Below are 17339 nucleotides of genomic sequence, written 5' to 3'. Positions count from 1 at the left end.
TCAATAATTCCACGTCATCCTAGAAACATGAGGATGAGCAATTAATACAGAATTTTCATTTTTGGGTGAACTATCCCTTTAAGTAGAAAGACGGAAACAGTATTTTCTTTTAAAACCTACTCTAATAATGATTTGCATAACTGGATATTTAACTCAAAAACTAGTTTCATTATAGTTACTGACATGTAGCGTTTGTTACAAAATTTCCCATGTGACAACTAGGCCCGAACCCCCCATATTTGAGTTTTTACATAGTTAGGCCTGAGAAAATCAGATTTTTTTTATAACATGTATAACATTACAAGAGCTCAGGTCTTATCCACTACAGAATTAATAGCAGGACGCCCTCTAGTGGATTTATTTAGACAACAGGCTTATGTTTCAGCATAAGATCTTTATACTAGTCATGTTTCAGCGGCATGTCATGTGTTTATGACAAGCTGCTCAATAAACTGCAAAATGGGTTCAAGTACTAATACTTTATCATGCCGCCTGTGGATAGGCCTATAACTAAGTTTATCTTTTAATATTCTCGATCCCAGTGTTTCTCCTGCTCCTGGGCCCCCAGCACGGCTTGTGCATTTTGCACATCATGCTTCAGCTCATGCTCTGGACTCTTTTTATTAAAAGTAATAAGCTAGTCACATGGCCGTATGTTATATAACAGTAGTTCTCAACCAAGGGTCAATCATTATCAAAGATAACTCAAAATTACTTACTAAGATTATTTTTTATTGTTCTTATTTTAGTATTTTTTTGTAAACAAGAGGTTTGTTTATTTATTTATTTAACGTTTTGCCGTTTTAGCTATGTCAGTAGGTCAACTGTGTTGACCACAGGTAAGTTTAACCACTAATCGAACATTTATTGCTGAACTGAATATGAATACTAAACTATCTGTCGTATTAAAATACGTAAGTATAAATATATGGTATGTAAGCTTATAAAAATGGTCAATATATAATTTTATTTTTTTTAGAATTTATTTTGTAAGGTGACTTTTATTATGACACAGTTCTTCGGGCTGAGAATCACACGGTCCGGGAGCTCACGCACAGAGACGAGAGTCACGTGAGGCTCTGAACTCAACACTATGGCTTCTCACGACAACAAAATATTCTCGACTTCTTAGGAAATTGTTGTGTGGTTATGGTGGTTCTTAAAGTACTGGAAATACAATTTGCACATCCCGCGAACATGGGACTTAGCATCGTAATGGCTGCTGTTCCAGAGCGCAGTTGCTGACAAGCAGCAAACAGTGCAGAGGTGAGCAACAGCAGCTAGATGGACTGATCTCCTGTTTTCCAAATGTTTGTTTAACGGTAGTGCTTGTGTGTTTACATTAACTAAACAAGCTCTGGTTTAATGTATCGTGTAGTGCTCCTTTGAATTTGTAACTTCCCAAGCGAGAACTGACAGAAGTGCACCAGTTCCTTATTGTCGGGGCAGTTTGTAAGAGGAACTTAAATTGTGTAAATAAAGCGCAGAATTTAAAGATGAACATATCTGCTACATTTTGCATGCTCAGTCTTTCGAGAAGATGCACTGGATGTTATAAATGAAGTTGTTTATTCTGATGAAGTATGGAAGAATACAGTCACGGGGTAATGCATGACATTTTCTGTGATGACATCATTGTCCTCGACAAATCATTAGTTGTTGCTATCCTGAAGATGATTTGATCTGCAAGCTTCTACTAATACATATTTTGCATTGTTATATTCATAGCGTTATTTATTTGTATATTTAAAGTTGATATTATTCTGCAGTATTTCATTTTAAAACAGCTTGCGTAATTTTACGTATCTGTACGTCATAAGCATTGCATTTAAATGCTTTTATTATAATTATTATTACTGTTTAATTTTAGTAATATGCATTGTTGCCATACAGTGTTGACTTGATTTCTTCTAAATGTACATGCAAAACTATACACATTATGCTATTATAAATACTGTAATCAGTAACATAATTCTTTAGATTACACTCTTAAGATCATCTGTGGTGAACTAACTTATTTATATTTCACACGGCTTGCACATAGTGCATTCAGTATCACTTTAGTATATTTGTAAAGTTTGTAGTAGACATGAAACATATTTTCCATGTGTCTTCATAAAAGTACATTTTTAAATTAATTATTTTATGTCATGAACATACAGTTGAAGTCAAAAGTTTACATACACCTTGAATCTGCAAAATGTTAATTATTTTACCAAAATAAGAGAGATTATACAAAATGCATGTTATTTTTTATTTGGTACTGACATGAATAAGATATTTCACATAAAAGACGTTTGCATGTAATTTACAAGAGAAAATAATAGTTGAATTTATAAAAATGATCCTTTTCAAAAGTTTACATACACTTGATTCTTAATACTGTGTTGTTGCCTGAATGAGCCTTTTTTTGTTTGTAGTTTTTTTTTTTTAGTGATAGTTGTTCATGAGTCCCTTATTTGTCCCGAACAGTTAAACTGCCCACTGTTCTTCAGAAAAATCATCCCTGGCTCTCAACGCATCATGCATTTTGTATGATCCCACTTTTTTGGGTAAAATAATTAACATTTTGCATAATTTGCAAGGTGTATGTAAACTTTTGACTTCAACTGAACATGCAATACAGTAATTGTCTAAAGAAACTGATAGTTGTATCTTCAGTGCTTTTTATTTTAATTTCTGTCATTCCTGACGTTTTCTTAGCTTCTTATAGGGGCCTACAAGGGCCACAGTCTGGTTAACTGAAAGAGATCATGGAGTGGCTAGCGCCAGCCTTGGAGAGAGACCTGGGTATTGACCAGCGGCAGACTGGACCCAGTCAGAGACCCAATGAACTGGTGGCCCTGGTCCCAACTCGATGGGTAATGGCCCTGAGAAACAAGAGAGTTACTCGCTGTGCGCGATACGAGTGCTTCAGTGAGGGGGATATCTGCACTCTCCTCCAGCGCTCTCAAATGAAATTGCCATCTGGTTGGACACGTGTTTGTATCCAAGGCCTTAGAAAGCGTAAACTGGGATACCGATTAGCCAGGGAGCCATGCTGCCATTGGGAGGGACTCTCCCAAGACTGTTTCATGACTCTAATGCAGGGAGTATCCCAGTCTAATTTCAGGTATAATTTTTTTTCTGAATATTTCTGTGAGAATATACTTGCTTAATTGTTGTGTTTTTAATTCTGTTGATTAAAACAATCTGTTAAAAATTACCTGCTGATAATAGAATTTGATATTTCATTGTGTTTGCTCAGTCCATATAGAATTCTTCTCTGTGCTGTTACTTTTGTATTGTTTTCTAAGCAATGAGCATTTGGTAAACTTTGTGAATCAGTGTTTACTTTGCAATATGCTTTTATACAGTTTTTGTTATTTTGTTTCATTTCTAGAAATCTATGGCGTGAAGCTTACCTGAATCATGTGCAACCATATGCAGATTCCATTGAGCAAACACCTGTTTTGGCCATTGATGCTGTTCGCCAAGCCTTGCAGAAACTGTTTTGCTCCAGCTTTATCTCTACCGACCGAGTGTCACCATCTCTCTCTCCAGCCAAAGAGAAGGAGAAGGACTGCCCATTACCATCCAACTGCTCAGCTCCCAAACAAAATACTGACAGTTTGTGTCCAAATGTGCTACCTGCTGAATGCTTGCTGGAGTCTGAGGAGGTTCTTTATGTGGTTTTCCCATACACACAATACACTGTTCATGACATTGTGACTTACAGTCCAGCTAAGCTGGCTAACAGCAATGCTAAGGTATTGTTCATTTTGTACCAACTACTCACAGCAATGCGTGAATGTCATGCCTCAGGGCTGTTGTGTGGTGAACTCTCCTTACTTGACATTGCAGTTGATGAACAGCTCTGCAGTCGCCTAAAGATATCACTGGCACATTATGAAAAGTATGGAAAGTACAGGGATGCTGTGCCGCGAGCATTAAGAAGTAAAGTGCCAAAATGTGTTACAGCAAAAGACAATCATAGTCAGAACAGTGGTGTGAGTGAACGTCTTTGTAAAAATTGTCTGGATGAGCTCAAATCTCTGGTCCTGGACTGGACTAACGGTCGAGTCAGCAACTTCCAATATTTGATGGAATTAAATCGACTTGCTGGGAGGCGTGAGGGAGACCCAAACTATCACCCAGTTTTACCTTGGGTGGTCGATTTCACTGTGCCATACGGAAGGTTCCGTGATCTCAAGAAGTCGAAATTTCGTCTGAATAAGGGTGATAAACAACTGGACTTCACGTATGAAATGACCAAAGAAGCACTAGCAGCAGCTAACGGAAGTGGTGGAGGCAATTTTGCCTCAGACCTTGGTGGACCGGTAGTACCTGGTGGCTCAGGCCAGTCGGATCATCTCCACGTTCCCCATCATATCTCAGACGTTCTCTCAGACATCACTTATTATGTCTACAAAGCTAGACAGACACCCAAATCTGTACTGTGCAGCCATGTTCGTTCCCAGTGGGAGCCCAATGAATATCCAGCTAGTATGGAACGTATTCAGAGTTGGACCCCAGATGAATGCATCCCGGAATTCTACACGGATCCCTCAATATTCCACTCCATCCACCCAGACATGCCAGACCTTGATATACCTCCATGGTGTAACTCCTACGAAGAGTTTATTACGGTGCATAGACAGCTGCTAGAGAGTCGAGAAGTGTCTCAACAGTTGCATCACTGGATTGACCTAACATTTGGCTACAAGTTATCAGGCAAAGAAGCCGTTAAAGCTAAGAATGTGTGCTTGCACTTGGTGGATAACCACACTCATCTCACCAGCTACGGAGTTGTGCAACTGTTTGACCATCCTCACCCACCTCGTCTTGCTCCTTACCAGTATTCCCCTCCAGAGCCTCCCCACTTTGGGCCTGTCAACGTAACAACCTGGCAGATTCCACCACTTGAAACCACGATGGATGGTGTGGATGGACTTGTTCCGGAAACAACAGGATGTGAATCCAGTGGCTGGTCAGTGGTAGGCCGGGACGAGGAGCTTGAGCAAGCAATGGAAGCCCTTGACTTAAGTGGCTCGTCATCATCTAATTCTGTTCCAATCCCTTTGGTTGGTTCAGCTGGTGGAAAGACCAGTGGAGAGAGCATTGCTTTGGCTGTGTCTCCTTCTCATGGTTCTTTCCCTGGTGAAACACCTGGAAATGTCACAAACACCCTAGGATCAGGTATTAGAGCAACCATGCTTCACAGAGCAGCCTCTGTTAGTAGAAGACCAGAGGCTTCTAATTTTGAGAATTTTAAGATAAGCCTGCCAGAGGGATTTAAACCTTTGCAGCCTTTGGAAGAGTTAGAAAAGCTCAACAACTTCTTGGTGAAAGGTCTACACTGTCAAGTCCAGAATACAGTAGATCTTGACATGAACAAGAAAGACTCGAAACCTGTACTGAAAGTTCCTCTGTCATTCACGGATCTTTTCCAGAGAGATATGCAAGCCTTGGGTGTTCTCATTGCTGAGATCTTTTATTCCTCCAAACTACGGGGACTGAGACCAGGAACACATCTGAGTGACCGATTTCAAGCAGTACTGAAGCTTTGCTCTACAAACCTTCGAGATGTTCCACTACCTCTCCATCATGTACTGGAAACACTTCTGCAGATCCACAAGCATTGCTCTAAGACAGAAACATTCACAATGGATCCACAAGGACTACCGTATCTGTTCAAATATGACCCTATATGTGAGGGTCTTCCACCTCCAAACCCCTGGCAACTGCTTAGTCCTGTTCTTTCCCCTCTACCCTTTCCAGCATATTTCCCTACACTGCATAGATTCATATTCTCCTACCACTCCAAGATGGAGTCCATTAACAGTGTTCAGGGCCGTGACATTGTGTTTAGCTTATGGCAACCTCTGGAGAAACTCCTCAAGGACAACATAACTGCAGAGGGGCTTGAGATTCTTCTACCCTTTGTGCTTTCGTTGATGTTAGAGGAGTCCACTGCTGTTTATGGTGCCTGGTACTTATTTGAGCCTGTGTCCAGGGTTCTTGGGCCTCGCAATGCCTCCAAGTACCTACTAAAGCCTCTGGTAGGTGTGTATGAGAATCCCAGATGCCTTCGAGGCCGCTTCTACCTCTACACGGACTGCTTTGTCCTGCAGCTTATTGTAAGACTGGGTTTGCAAGCCTTTCTTTCCAGCCTTCTTCCACACTTTCTGCAGGTCATCACCGGCTTTGAAAGCTGCAATACAGCTGCAGGGACTGAATGGGAAGGCTTGAAGGTTTTAAGGGGAGCTGCTGGTGCCTTAGATGAGGAAGAGGAAGACTATGAGTGTGAGGATAGGAGGTCGTCTACTGCCACATCATCTGGCAAAGTAGGAGGAGGCAGCGGAGGTGGTAGTGGAGGTGTTGGTGTTGGTGGAGACCAAGGACTTGTGGATTACTCCTCAGGCATCAGTCTGAATGACCAGGTTTTTCTGACTGAAGGTGAGGACTTTCAGAATGGCTTTTATGTAAATAATAGTGCGTCTGGAGGAACAGTGGCGCTTGCTGCCAAGCAGCAGAACCAAAGCCTAGCAAGTAAAGATCAAGATCAGGAATCTCTCAGTGTGGGGAAGCTAAGCGACAAGAGCAGCGCTAGTGAGGTGTCCATTGGAGACCGTGCAAGTTTAAAGTCTGCTGACAGCAGTCAGGACCTAAAGCAAGCAAGTGATGGTGAAGATGGTGGAGAGCTCGATGATGAGGAGACAGTGGAAGACAGAGAAATTACAGTGCAAAGGGTGCCCAGTCTAGAGATGACTCTTTCGGTTTGCACAGATGAGTCTGAGGCAACCGTGGCCACGCTTGAGGGAGACGTCATGAATGGAATTGTGCAAGAAGATGCAGAGAAAAACATGGAGGAAGAAGACACTGAAAATGATCCTTCAGAGGACTCAGAGGAAAAAGAACACAAGATACTGTTAGGTGAGTCAAAACTAGTGTTGCGATTAATCGCATCCAAAATAAAAGTTTTTGTTTACATAATATATGTGTGTGTACTGTGTATATTTATATGTATATATAAATACACACACATGCATGTAGATATTTAAGAAAAATGTCATGTTTATATATTAAAAAAAAAAAAAAATATATATATATATAATATTAGTTATATGAATATAAATGTATACATAAATATTTTCAAAATATATAGTATATGTGTTTGTTTAGTTTTATATATATATATATATATATATATATATATATATATATATATATGCATATATTATATATATATTATATAAACAAAAACTTTTATTTTGGATGTGATTAATTGATTTTAAACAGTGCACAGCACTTTTTAATTTACAATATATTTTATTAATATTTAAATACTATTTTTAAATAAAACAATTTAATTCTGAAATAATTAAAATTTTTCTGTGTGAAATAATTTAATATCAATTGTTTTTTAAATTATGATTGTCCCACAGTAATTTCAGGCTGAGAAGTGTGAATTTTGGATGTGATTAATCGCAAATAATCGTTTGACAGCACTAGTCAAAACAGATCTTTTCTGGTCATTTTTTGTTTTATTTGTACATGTTTTGTATTCAAAATAGTAATATGCCTGAATTATGCAGTAACAAAAAATACATTGTCTTTTCCAGACACTGTTTGCAAAACTGTCAGATGGCTGTCTGCAAAACTGGGGCCGACATTGACATCTCGATTCATAGCTAGGAACCTGCTGAGACTTCTTACTACATGCTACATAGGTACAATTTCTGAATTTCAGATAGTGATCTCTATATTCCTCTATATTTGGTGGTTTTAGCTTTGAACTTTTTAACTTTTTCTTTTTAAGGTCTTGATAAACACCAGTTCATGCTCTCTGCAAATGAGGAAAATAGCCTTGAGAGTGTAGGAAGTGTATATGAGAAGAAACCAGTTGTTGGTGACCAGACTGCACGACCAGTTCTCGAGTGTCTTATTTACATAGCGCATCTTTATGGAGAACCAGTCTTGACTTACCAATATCTACCCTACATTGGTTACCTGGTAACTCTTTTTGAATCTCGCTTATTAACATTTTTGCTTGTAAAAGTTCTTTTTCTTTATAGTTTTTACTTACAATTTTACTTTCTTGAAACTTGCAGGTCTCTCCACCTTCTTCTTGTCGTTTGAACACTCGAAAGGAAGCAGGGCTTTTGGGTGCTGCGGTGCTCGCTCAGAAGATTATAGTGTTTCTGTCAGACACCACTCTAATGGATATGCTGATGAAGATTAACCAGGAGGTTCTGCTGCCTCTGCTGGATTTGTTAACATCAACTAAGATGGGGTAAAAGCTTACATATGTTTCATCAGTCATTGTCAGGAAGTTAAAACATGGCAACTTATGAAAATCAGAGCTGCTTTGATGTCTAAAATGACGCCTATTGACTTGTTTCTCTGTGTTCAGCTTTCCTAGTGGTGTGCAGACTCGTTCAGCCGTGTGTCTAAAGACTTTGAGCCTAATGGCACTGATTTGTCTGCGTATTGGCCGAGAGATGGTACAGCAGCACATGGCAGAAACCCTCTCCAGGTTCTTCAGGGTTTTCTCCTTGCTGCAGTGTGTGCAAAATCAGGTAACCAAAGACAATTTACAATATTGTATAATGTCTACAATGCCGTTCAAATGTTTGGGATCAGTGCAATTTTTTTTAGTGTTTTTTTCCTGCTCATCAAGGCTGCGTTTATATGATTAAAAATACAGAAAAAATTGTGATAAATTAAAAAATGTAAAGACATATTGTTAGAAAATATTTATATTTTTAATAAATGCTGTTCTTTTTTTTTTTTTTTTTTACTTTTTATTCAATGATTTCTGAAGGATCATGTGACGCTGGAGACTGGAGTAATGGCTGGTGAAATTCAGCTTTGCGTCACAGAAATAAATTGTACTTTAAAGTATATTAAAAAAAAGTTTTTTTTTTAAATTGCATAACATTCTGTGTTTTTGATCAAATAAATGGAATCTTACTGATCACAAACTTCTGAACAGCAGTGTAATTCAGTAATTTCTTTGTAGGGATACATGCTTTATCAATATAATTTTTTTTTTTTTAGTTTTTCTAGATCTTGGATATTTAATTGCTCATGCTCACTTCATCTATTTTTACATTTAACCTTTGTCATCGTCTAACACTTATATAAAGTTAATCTTTAAAGACAATATAATTTTACAATTTTACAACCATTACATGTAATCTTACAGTATGCGAATCTTAACAGTACCATATTTTTTACACTGTAGATTAAGATGTTGTGATGTGTAAATTTACTCAAAAAGTAAAAAAGTAAAAGTATAGGAAATAGTATAGGAAGTATAAAAGGAAATAGTATAGAATTTTAATATCGTTGCATCCCTATTTATTGTTTTTCCTTTGTATATGAGTCTTCCTGACAATTTTAATATACACTATCATTGAATAATATAGGGTCTTTTTTTTTTTTTAATTTACTGTAATATGATCTTTCAGAAATTATATTAATGGTGATCAGGAAAAATTCCTATTATTAGCAAGGTTGAAAATATTTGTGCTACTTAATTTTTTGTACATTTTTTTCTTTTGTAACATTGCAAAGGTCTTTTATTGTCATACATTTTTTAATTAAAATAATTTTGTCTTTCAAAAAAATCCTACAGATCTCAAACCTTTAAATGATACTTTACTTTGAAATTATCTTCAGGTATTGTTAACACTTGGCCATTATTTGTAGTTTGATTCATAAACAACTACATCATTATTTAAAAAATGTAAAATTATTTTCTTTATGCGCAGATGGGAAGTGCCCTACGTAGGGAGGTTGGAGACAGCACATACTTGGATGTGTGCATTCCAGATGGAACAGAGATTACGTGTGAGCTTGGGGTTTTGGAGGAACTTCAGGCTGTGTTTAATCCTGAAATGGCTTATGCCTCTTACATTCCCTTTTACTGTCTCATTGGTAAGACACATTTATGCTCGTTAGCTTGACTAAAACAGCTTTTAATCATTGATGCATGTGTTTCTGTTCATCTTCATTAGCTGAGTTGTATACACTTTTTTAGGTGATGCAGCGATTCGCAAACTAGTTCCAAATCATGAACTAGTTTGGAGTCTGGCTCAATCATATCATGAACGAGCAAGTCCGGGTAGCCCCGAAACCAACCCTGCAGGTAATCAGAGAACTACTGCTATGGGTCTCTCTCCTAGTATGGGTCGCCAGGCGGGTCGTAGTCCCTTCCCTGCTCCCTCGTCCACTTCCACGCCACTAGGTGGAGACATCCTGCCAGAGTCAGGAACCTTTGGCAGTCATCTGGTGGGAAACCGTATCCAGGTACCCCGGGACACAGAAGTCTGTGGGAGTCCTAACTTGTCCTCTTTGGAAACATGGACACGGCCATATGGTATCAGCGCTCCTCAGATGAGTCTAGCCACCACTGCGCTTTCCTCAGCTGGACCTTCTTTCTCTCACTCCTCGTACACTTGGGTCCTGGGACCCACTCCGGAGGACAGCGCACTGAAACAGGACCTCCCACGCAGCAGTCGCTCCCTGCAGGGTAACTGGCTTGCCTATTGGCAGTATGAGATTGGTCTTAACCAGCAGGACTCGCACTTCCACTTCCACCAGATCCGTCTTCAGAGTTTCTTGGGCCACTCGGGCACGGCAAAATGTCTGGCGCCACTAGCAGGGGAGGACTACTTCCTGTCTGGGAGTAAAGATAAAACTGTGAGGCTGTGGCCGCTTTATAACCACGGTGATGGCACACGAGAGGTCGAACCCAGACTCACGTACGCAGACCACCGCAAGTCTGTCTTTTATGTTGGCCAGCTAGAGGCCTCACAGGAAGTGGTGAGCTGTGATGGTACTGTGCATCTGTGGGATCAGTTCACAGGTGAGAGAGTAACAATACAGCCAGTTTGAGCATCTGTAGTATTACAGTATTGTTGCAACTGCACTTTCGTGGTAATTTTGTGTGATTAATCTTTTAATTTTTCTAATTCACATTCACTACCATTCAAAAGTTAGGGGTGGTTAGAGTTTTTTTTTTTTTTTTTTTTTTGTGAGAAATGAGGTACTTTTATTCAGCAAAAAAGCTTTTTTATCTTTTTCATTCTTCAAAGAATCCTAAAATAAAAAAAATAAAAGTAGCACAGTTTCCACAAAAATATTAAGAAGCACAAATATTTTCAATACTAATAATAAAAAATATTTCTAGAGGTACAAATGAACATGTAATGATTTCTGAAGGATCATATGACATTAAAGGCTGGAGTAATGGCTGATAAAAAATTTAATTTTGACATATGAAATACAAAAAAATTAAATATAATCAAATAGAAAACACTTTTAATAATACATAATAATATTTTACAGTATTACTGTTTTTACTGTATTTTTTTCAACAAACAAATGCACATTTGGTGAGTAGAGACTACAAAACATTAAAAATCACCTCAAAAATGTAAAAAAAAAAAATAGTAATAATAAAATCTTACTCACCACAAATTTTTGAGAGGTAATACTGACTTTACTGCATTTTCTCAACAAACAAATGCACATTTGGTGAGCATAAAAGACTACAAAACATTAAAAATCACCTCTAAATGAATAAATAAATAAAATCCTACCACAAAATTTTGAGAGGTAGTATATGAAAGTAACATGTTGTATTTCTTTCTTCTGTCAAAGATTTTAACACGGATGTATTTTTATTATTATTTTTTATTTTTATTATTTTATTATTATTATTATTTATTTTTTTTTGGCTACTTTTCTAATAGATTTATGTGTAGACTTCAGGCTTACCCTCCTAACCCAGACTTTCAATTTTAAACTTTGAAAATCCATTATAAAAATATTACATGGAAAATAAAAAATGTAATTTACCGTATATTGTATTAATATAAAAATACATTTTTTTTTGAAAATGAAATAAGCTAATTATTAAGTAACTTGAATATTTAATGTGTAAAATAGATTCTTTTAATTTTTTTTTAATTACAATTGTCCCACAATAATGTAATTGTGATATTTTTGTGCGTTCAATCAAGCTGTATAAAATGCACAGTATAAAAATATTTAATTAAAAAATTAAAATATATTCAGATAGTAAACACTTTTAATAAAACATTTTAATAATATTTTACAGTATTACTGTTTTTACTGTATTTTTGAGCAGAGACTACAAAACATTAAAAATCACCTCAAAAATGTAAAATAAATAAATAAATAAATAAATCGTACCACAAAATTTTAAGAGGTAATATATGACAATAACATGTTTCTGTCATGCATCAAAGAGTTTAACACCAATTGCAATTTCAGCTTTTAATCATGCTTTTAGTATTTTATTTAATATTTTATTTTATTTAATTTTATTTTTTGGCTACTTTTCTAGTAGACTTGTTTACCCAGAAAATCCATTAGAAAAATGTGAATTATTATATATTTTTTTATATTTAAATACTATTTTTTTAAAATGAAATAATCTGAATATTAAATAACTTCAAAATGTACTGTATGAAATAGTTTCATATCAAATTTTTGCCCCACAGTAATTTCCAGCTGAGAAATATGAATTTTTTTTTTTTTTTTTTTTTTTTTTTTTTTGTCCATTCACTCAATTTTTATATGATGCAAATTTAATTTTGTGTACGCCGGATACATAAAATGGTAGCTTTATAATGAGCTATAACAAGACAAAGAAGTCTTTTTTTTTACAATTGTCATTTCCATCACATAATGATATTATTAATAGATCACAATATACAAAAGCATAATATTACTACCAATTTAACTACAGTGAATACATTTCCTGTATCTATTGTATTTTGACTCACAGCTTTAACGTAATTTCTTGTTTGGCTCTCTAGGTAAGAATATTCGTTGCTATGAAGCTCTGGACGGGAAGAACCCCATCACGGCCGTCGCCACTATGCCTGCTCCTCACTGCAGTGTAGTGATTGCTAGCGCAGACTCTGTGCTGCGTTTCATAGATGCTCGCAAACCTGGCTTGCAGGTATTGCTCAGTCCTCTTTCATCAATACGCATTACAAACCATTTTCAGATCAATTTTTTTATTAAGCACTATAATGGACCAGGCTGGTTTTTGTATATTTCTTCCTGGAATGCTTATGATTACCAGTAAGGACTCTGTTATTTCTCTGTTGACAGCATGAGTTCCGTCTAGCCTACAGTAACATGAGCGCTGGCCTGATCCGCTGCCTAGCTGTCAGTCCGAGTGGACGCACTGTGGCGGCAGGCTTCTCCACTGGATTCATAGTGCTGCTAGATGCAAGAACGGGACTCGTGCTAAGAGGCTGGCCTGGTCACGAGGGAGACATACTGCAAATGAAAGTGAGTATGCATGTCGTAGGTTAATGTGTAATGTAAGACGTGCATACAACTGCATGCTCAGTTTTCCTTTGATGTTTTTTCAGCTCACATACTGTATTGATAATAATATGTAATATACACACTGTTTATAAAAATAATTGAAACAAGCAAAAAAATTCTGAATCAGATTTTCACAAAGAGTTGTTAATCCACATTTAAAGGATGATTACGTGTGCTGTACATAATCACATATTTCTTAAGTAGCACTGGTATTTTTGTAGCAATAGCCAAAAATACATTGTATGGGTCAAAATGATCGATTTTTCTTTTATGCCAAAAATCATTAAGATATTAAGTAAAGATCATGTTCCATAAAGATATATTATATAAATTTCCCAAACCATACATAAATGGAAAGCTTATTTATTCAGCTTTCAGGACTGGATTCCCGTCTTTGTTTTGGTGTCTTGATTCACGTCTGTATTTGAGATTTCAGTAGAATGAGTAAAAGTTGTACCCTTGTTGGTTTGTTCAGATGCAGTCAACAAGTGACTAGAACTAAGCAAACTTTATTTAACCCTGTTTTGTAGGGTCAAAGGTCTGTCTTTGCCACCAAAGGCACATTTTTGGGCAAATATAGACCTGAGTTACTCATTAGGACAAAATCTATGAGCTTTGCAGGTTTCTGCACAATTACTTTATTATTTGAGATTATCAGGACATGGATGAACCTTAGCAGGGCTCAACAATAAGGATGGCCAATGTGAGACAGTTTCAGGCTGCTGTTTTGTTGCTATTGATAATCACACATTCATAGATCTTGTACATACACTTTTGTGCCTTATGAATTTAAATATTTGGTTTTCTGTGATAAATTCAACAATTGTTGCACATTCTGTTTTTTTGGTAATGAAGATAGTCTTCAGTAAGTACACTACTGTTCAAAAGTTTGGGGTCAGTAAGATAGGGCCCTATGAAGTCCGTTGTTTTTTTTCCTCCCCCCCAAATTCAGTTAGATTTTTTTTTTTTCTAGTTAAATCTTTTGGGATTCCATTGTTTTTTTTTCTGTTTATTTTTCTAGACTCTGCTTTAATGGTTGATTAATTAAATTTTATTCATAAAAAAAAAACATGTGGAATTAATTGAAATCATGAAACGTACAATATTAAACGACAGTTTATTCAAATTTAAAAAAAAATAAATTTTTAAGACCCTCTGAAAAATGTTTTTGTTTTTTCTCCAGTTCAGTTTTATTTTTTCTGGATTCCATTTTAATGGTTTCATTCCATATCAGTTATCAAAAACATCTCTAATTAATTTATTTTATTAAAAATAATTTATTATAATTTTATTTATTTATTTATTTTGAAATACTGTGTCTAACAATTTTCTGCTAAATAAGTTCTGGTAAATAATTTTTTTTTGGTAAATATTCCTTTAAAAATAATGTTTTAATAATGATTTTATTATCAATAATTTTATATTGTTATTAGTATTATTAAAGGTTTCTGTTTGTGTATGCTATGTGACCCTGAACCACAAAACCAGAGAGAAGGGTCAGTTTATTGAAATTGAGATTTATACATCATCTGAAAGCTGAGTAAATAAGCTTACCGTTGATGAATTTGTTAGGATAGGACAATATTTGGCTGAGATGCAACTATTTGTAAATCTGGAATCTGAGGGTGCAAACAAATCAAATTATTGAAAAAATCGCCTTTATAATTGTCCAAATGAAGTTCTTAGTAATGCATATTATTTAATTTGGATAAATTTATGGTAGGAAAATTACAAAATACCTTTATGGACATGATCTTTACTCAATATCCTAATGATTTTTGGCATAAAAGCAAAATCAATAATTTTGATCCATACAATGTATTGTTTGCTATTGCTACAAAAATATCCATAGTACTTAAGACTTGTTTAGTGGTCCAGGGTCACATATAATATGTGTAAACATATATAAAATACAAGGCAACTAAAAATCTGAAATACTTGGTTGGCTAAATGTAGAAACTTGCCCATCCATTTGTTACTGACTTTTTTTTTGTGTGTGTGTGTGTATAATTTTGTAGGCAGCAGAGGGAAATTTGCTGATCAGTTCTTCATCAGACCACACACTGACGGTTTGGAAAGACGTGGAGCATAAGCCACTCCACCAGTACAGGACCCCATCCGACCCCATCCATGCATTTGATCTTTACGGTGCTGAGATTGTGGCAGGTACTGTTGCTAACAAAATCGGGGTGTACTCCATTTTGGACAGCACTGCCAACCTCGGGGGGATCCACCAAGCTCAGCACGGAGAACTTTCGTGGGACTCTCACAAGTTTGTCTGTGTTGCCTACCAAGAGGCTTCTGCTGCTCGGCTCTGACAACGGTGCCATCAGGCTGCTGGCTTAACCTAGCTAGTGTTGCTTTTTCAGAAAATTATATTCCTCGTGCCACCTTTGGCTCCTTGCCCAGAATGAAACGATCTTGCCAACAATGCACAAAGAAACCCGTTTCAGTCGTAGAAGGAGCAAGCCTGATATTTCCATTTTAAACTCACTGAAAGAGAACTTAAAACCTCGCTCTTTAGTAAGTGACCAAAACGGAATATTGCCTCTGATTCATACAATCAAAAAAGTTTCTTTTTTATGATTTTTAGGGTTCATGTAATTAAAACCGCACTAGCTGCTTTGTATGTAATAATTAACTCTCTTTAAAAAAGTAAAGGAATGGATTCTTGAATGCATGTGTGAGATGAGCTGCTCAGGAAAGTTCAAGTGCGGTTCTAGGGTAGCGTTTACACGAGTGAAATCACCAAAAACAACACTGTGTTGATCATATCATATGATTCGATTCACCAGACTTGCTCAGCAACTATGCAGTATTCATGGTAGACCTTTATAGCGCACCATGTTTTCTATATTACGCAGTATGTTTATTCATCCACATCAATGGAGCATAATTAATAAGACAAATGTGATCGAAACATGACCTTGGTCAAACCCAAGATGACTCTTCTTTCTGTTACAGTACACTGACTGAAAGTGTAAACACCTAATATGCAACGGGACGGTCCTTAACCCTAAATTTGGACCTTCTGACATTTAAAATGTATCTGATTACTATATAGATCAGTTTGATGCTGTATTAACTTTGAAGATGTAGTAATTCACTCGTTTGTCACACCAACCCAAGGTCAAGCAAAATGTTACATTTTACACTCCATACGGTATGTATGTTTGTATATACATACACATTTATATATGTATATATATCTTTGTTGAGCCTAATGCTTACTATCTAAAAGAATATTTTAATGCAATATCCTATGAACTAGAAAGTAACTATTTAATTTATTACTGGAATGCTTTACGTAAAACATTATCGTCTGTAGACATTCCAGTTATATAATGTTAGAATATTTAAAGAGAATTTATTCAGATTACTAAAACATAGATTGCCGGCTCTCAAATTTAGCACGATATACTTGTCAGGTTTGGAAAATTGGCTTTTGAATTATGAGCTCTCATATGAATTCATGGCTTGTTAGTGTTATAGTGTTCATTTTGAAAAGCACATTATTTTATGTTACCAAGTAGAGGATTGCAGTCGATCCTACATGGCCAGACAATTTGGAAAAGCGGATATCGCTTTATATTTGAATTCTTACAAGTATTTAAAAATGCAATTGGCTGTATTTTACTTCTGAGATTGACAAACATCTGTCTGATGTATAGTAACAAGCAACACACTGTCTGCGACATTGGCCATTGCTCTTTTGTATTTCATTGCGAGTGTTTTTCTTTTTTACTTTTAAACTGTGACCTTTTTCTATATGCTCACTAAAATGAACCTTTTCAGTGATTTAAAGTAAAGAAATTGATCATAAATGTGTCTCTTTGTTTGAAAACTTGACCTGCTCATTGATGAATGAGTGAGTTTGCTGTGTAGATTTTCGTACTTGGAAGCTGAGCACCCACCGAAGAGGTTACTCTGATAGGACAAAGTCCGTTTGAGTGTTTGCAACACACTGCCTTTCAACTGCT

At 36.2% G+C, this 17339-nt stretch overlaps 1 protein-coding gene across 1 annotated transcript; it reads left to right on the top strand.

The window, feature by feature from the left end:
• Positions 1–1040: 1040 nt before the first annotated feature.
• Positions 1041–17183, top strand: wdr81 (WD repeat domain 81). Its single transcript, XM_051129144.1, is given in 13 exon segments — positions 1041–1266; positions 2704–3112; positions 3383–6915; positions 7605–7712; positions 7802–7995; positions 8094–8275; positions 8396–8561; positions 9759–9924; positions 10028–10855; positions 12837–12982; positions 13138–13320; positions 15378–15581; positions 15583–17183. Coding segments are annotated over 12 exon segments (6192 nt in total). The 5' UTR covers positions 1041–1266; positions 2704–2753; the 3' UTR covers positions 15706–17183.
• Positions 17184–17339: the final 156 nt, after the last annotated feature.

This window comes from Labeo rohita, chromosome 15 (genome assembly GCF_022985175.1).
Source record: "Labeo rohita strain BAU-BD-2019 chromosome 15, IGBB_LRoh.1.0, whole genome shotgun sequence".
Lineage (NCBI taxonomy): Eukaryota > Metazoa > Chordata > Actinopteri > Cypriniformes > Cyprinidae > Labeo > Labeo rohita.
This window is presented reverse-complemented; position numbering and strand designations above follow the sequence as displayed.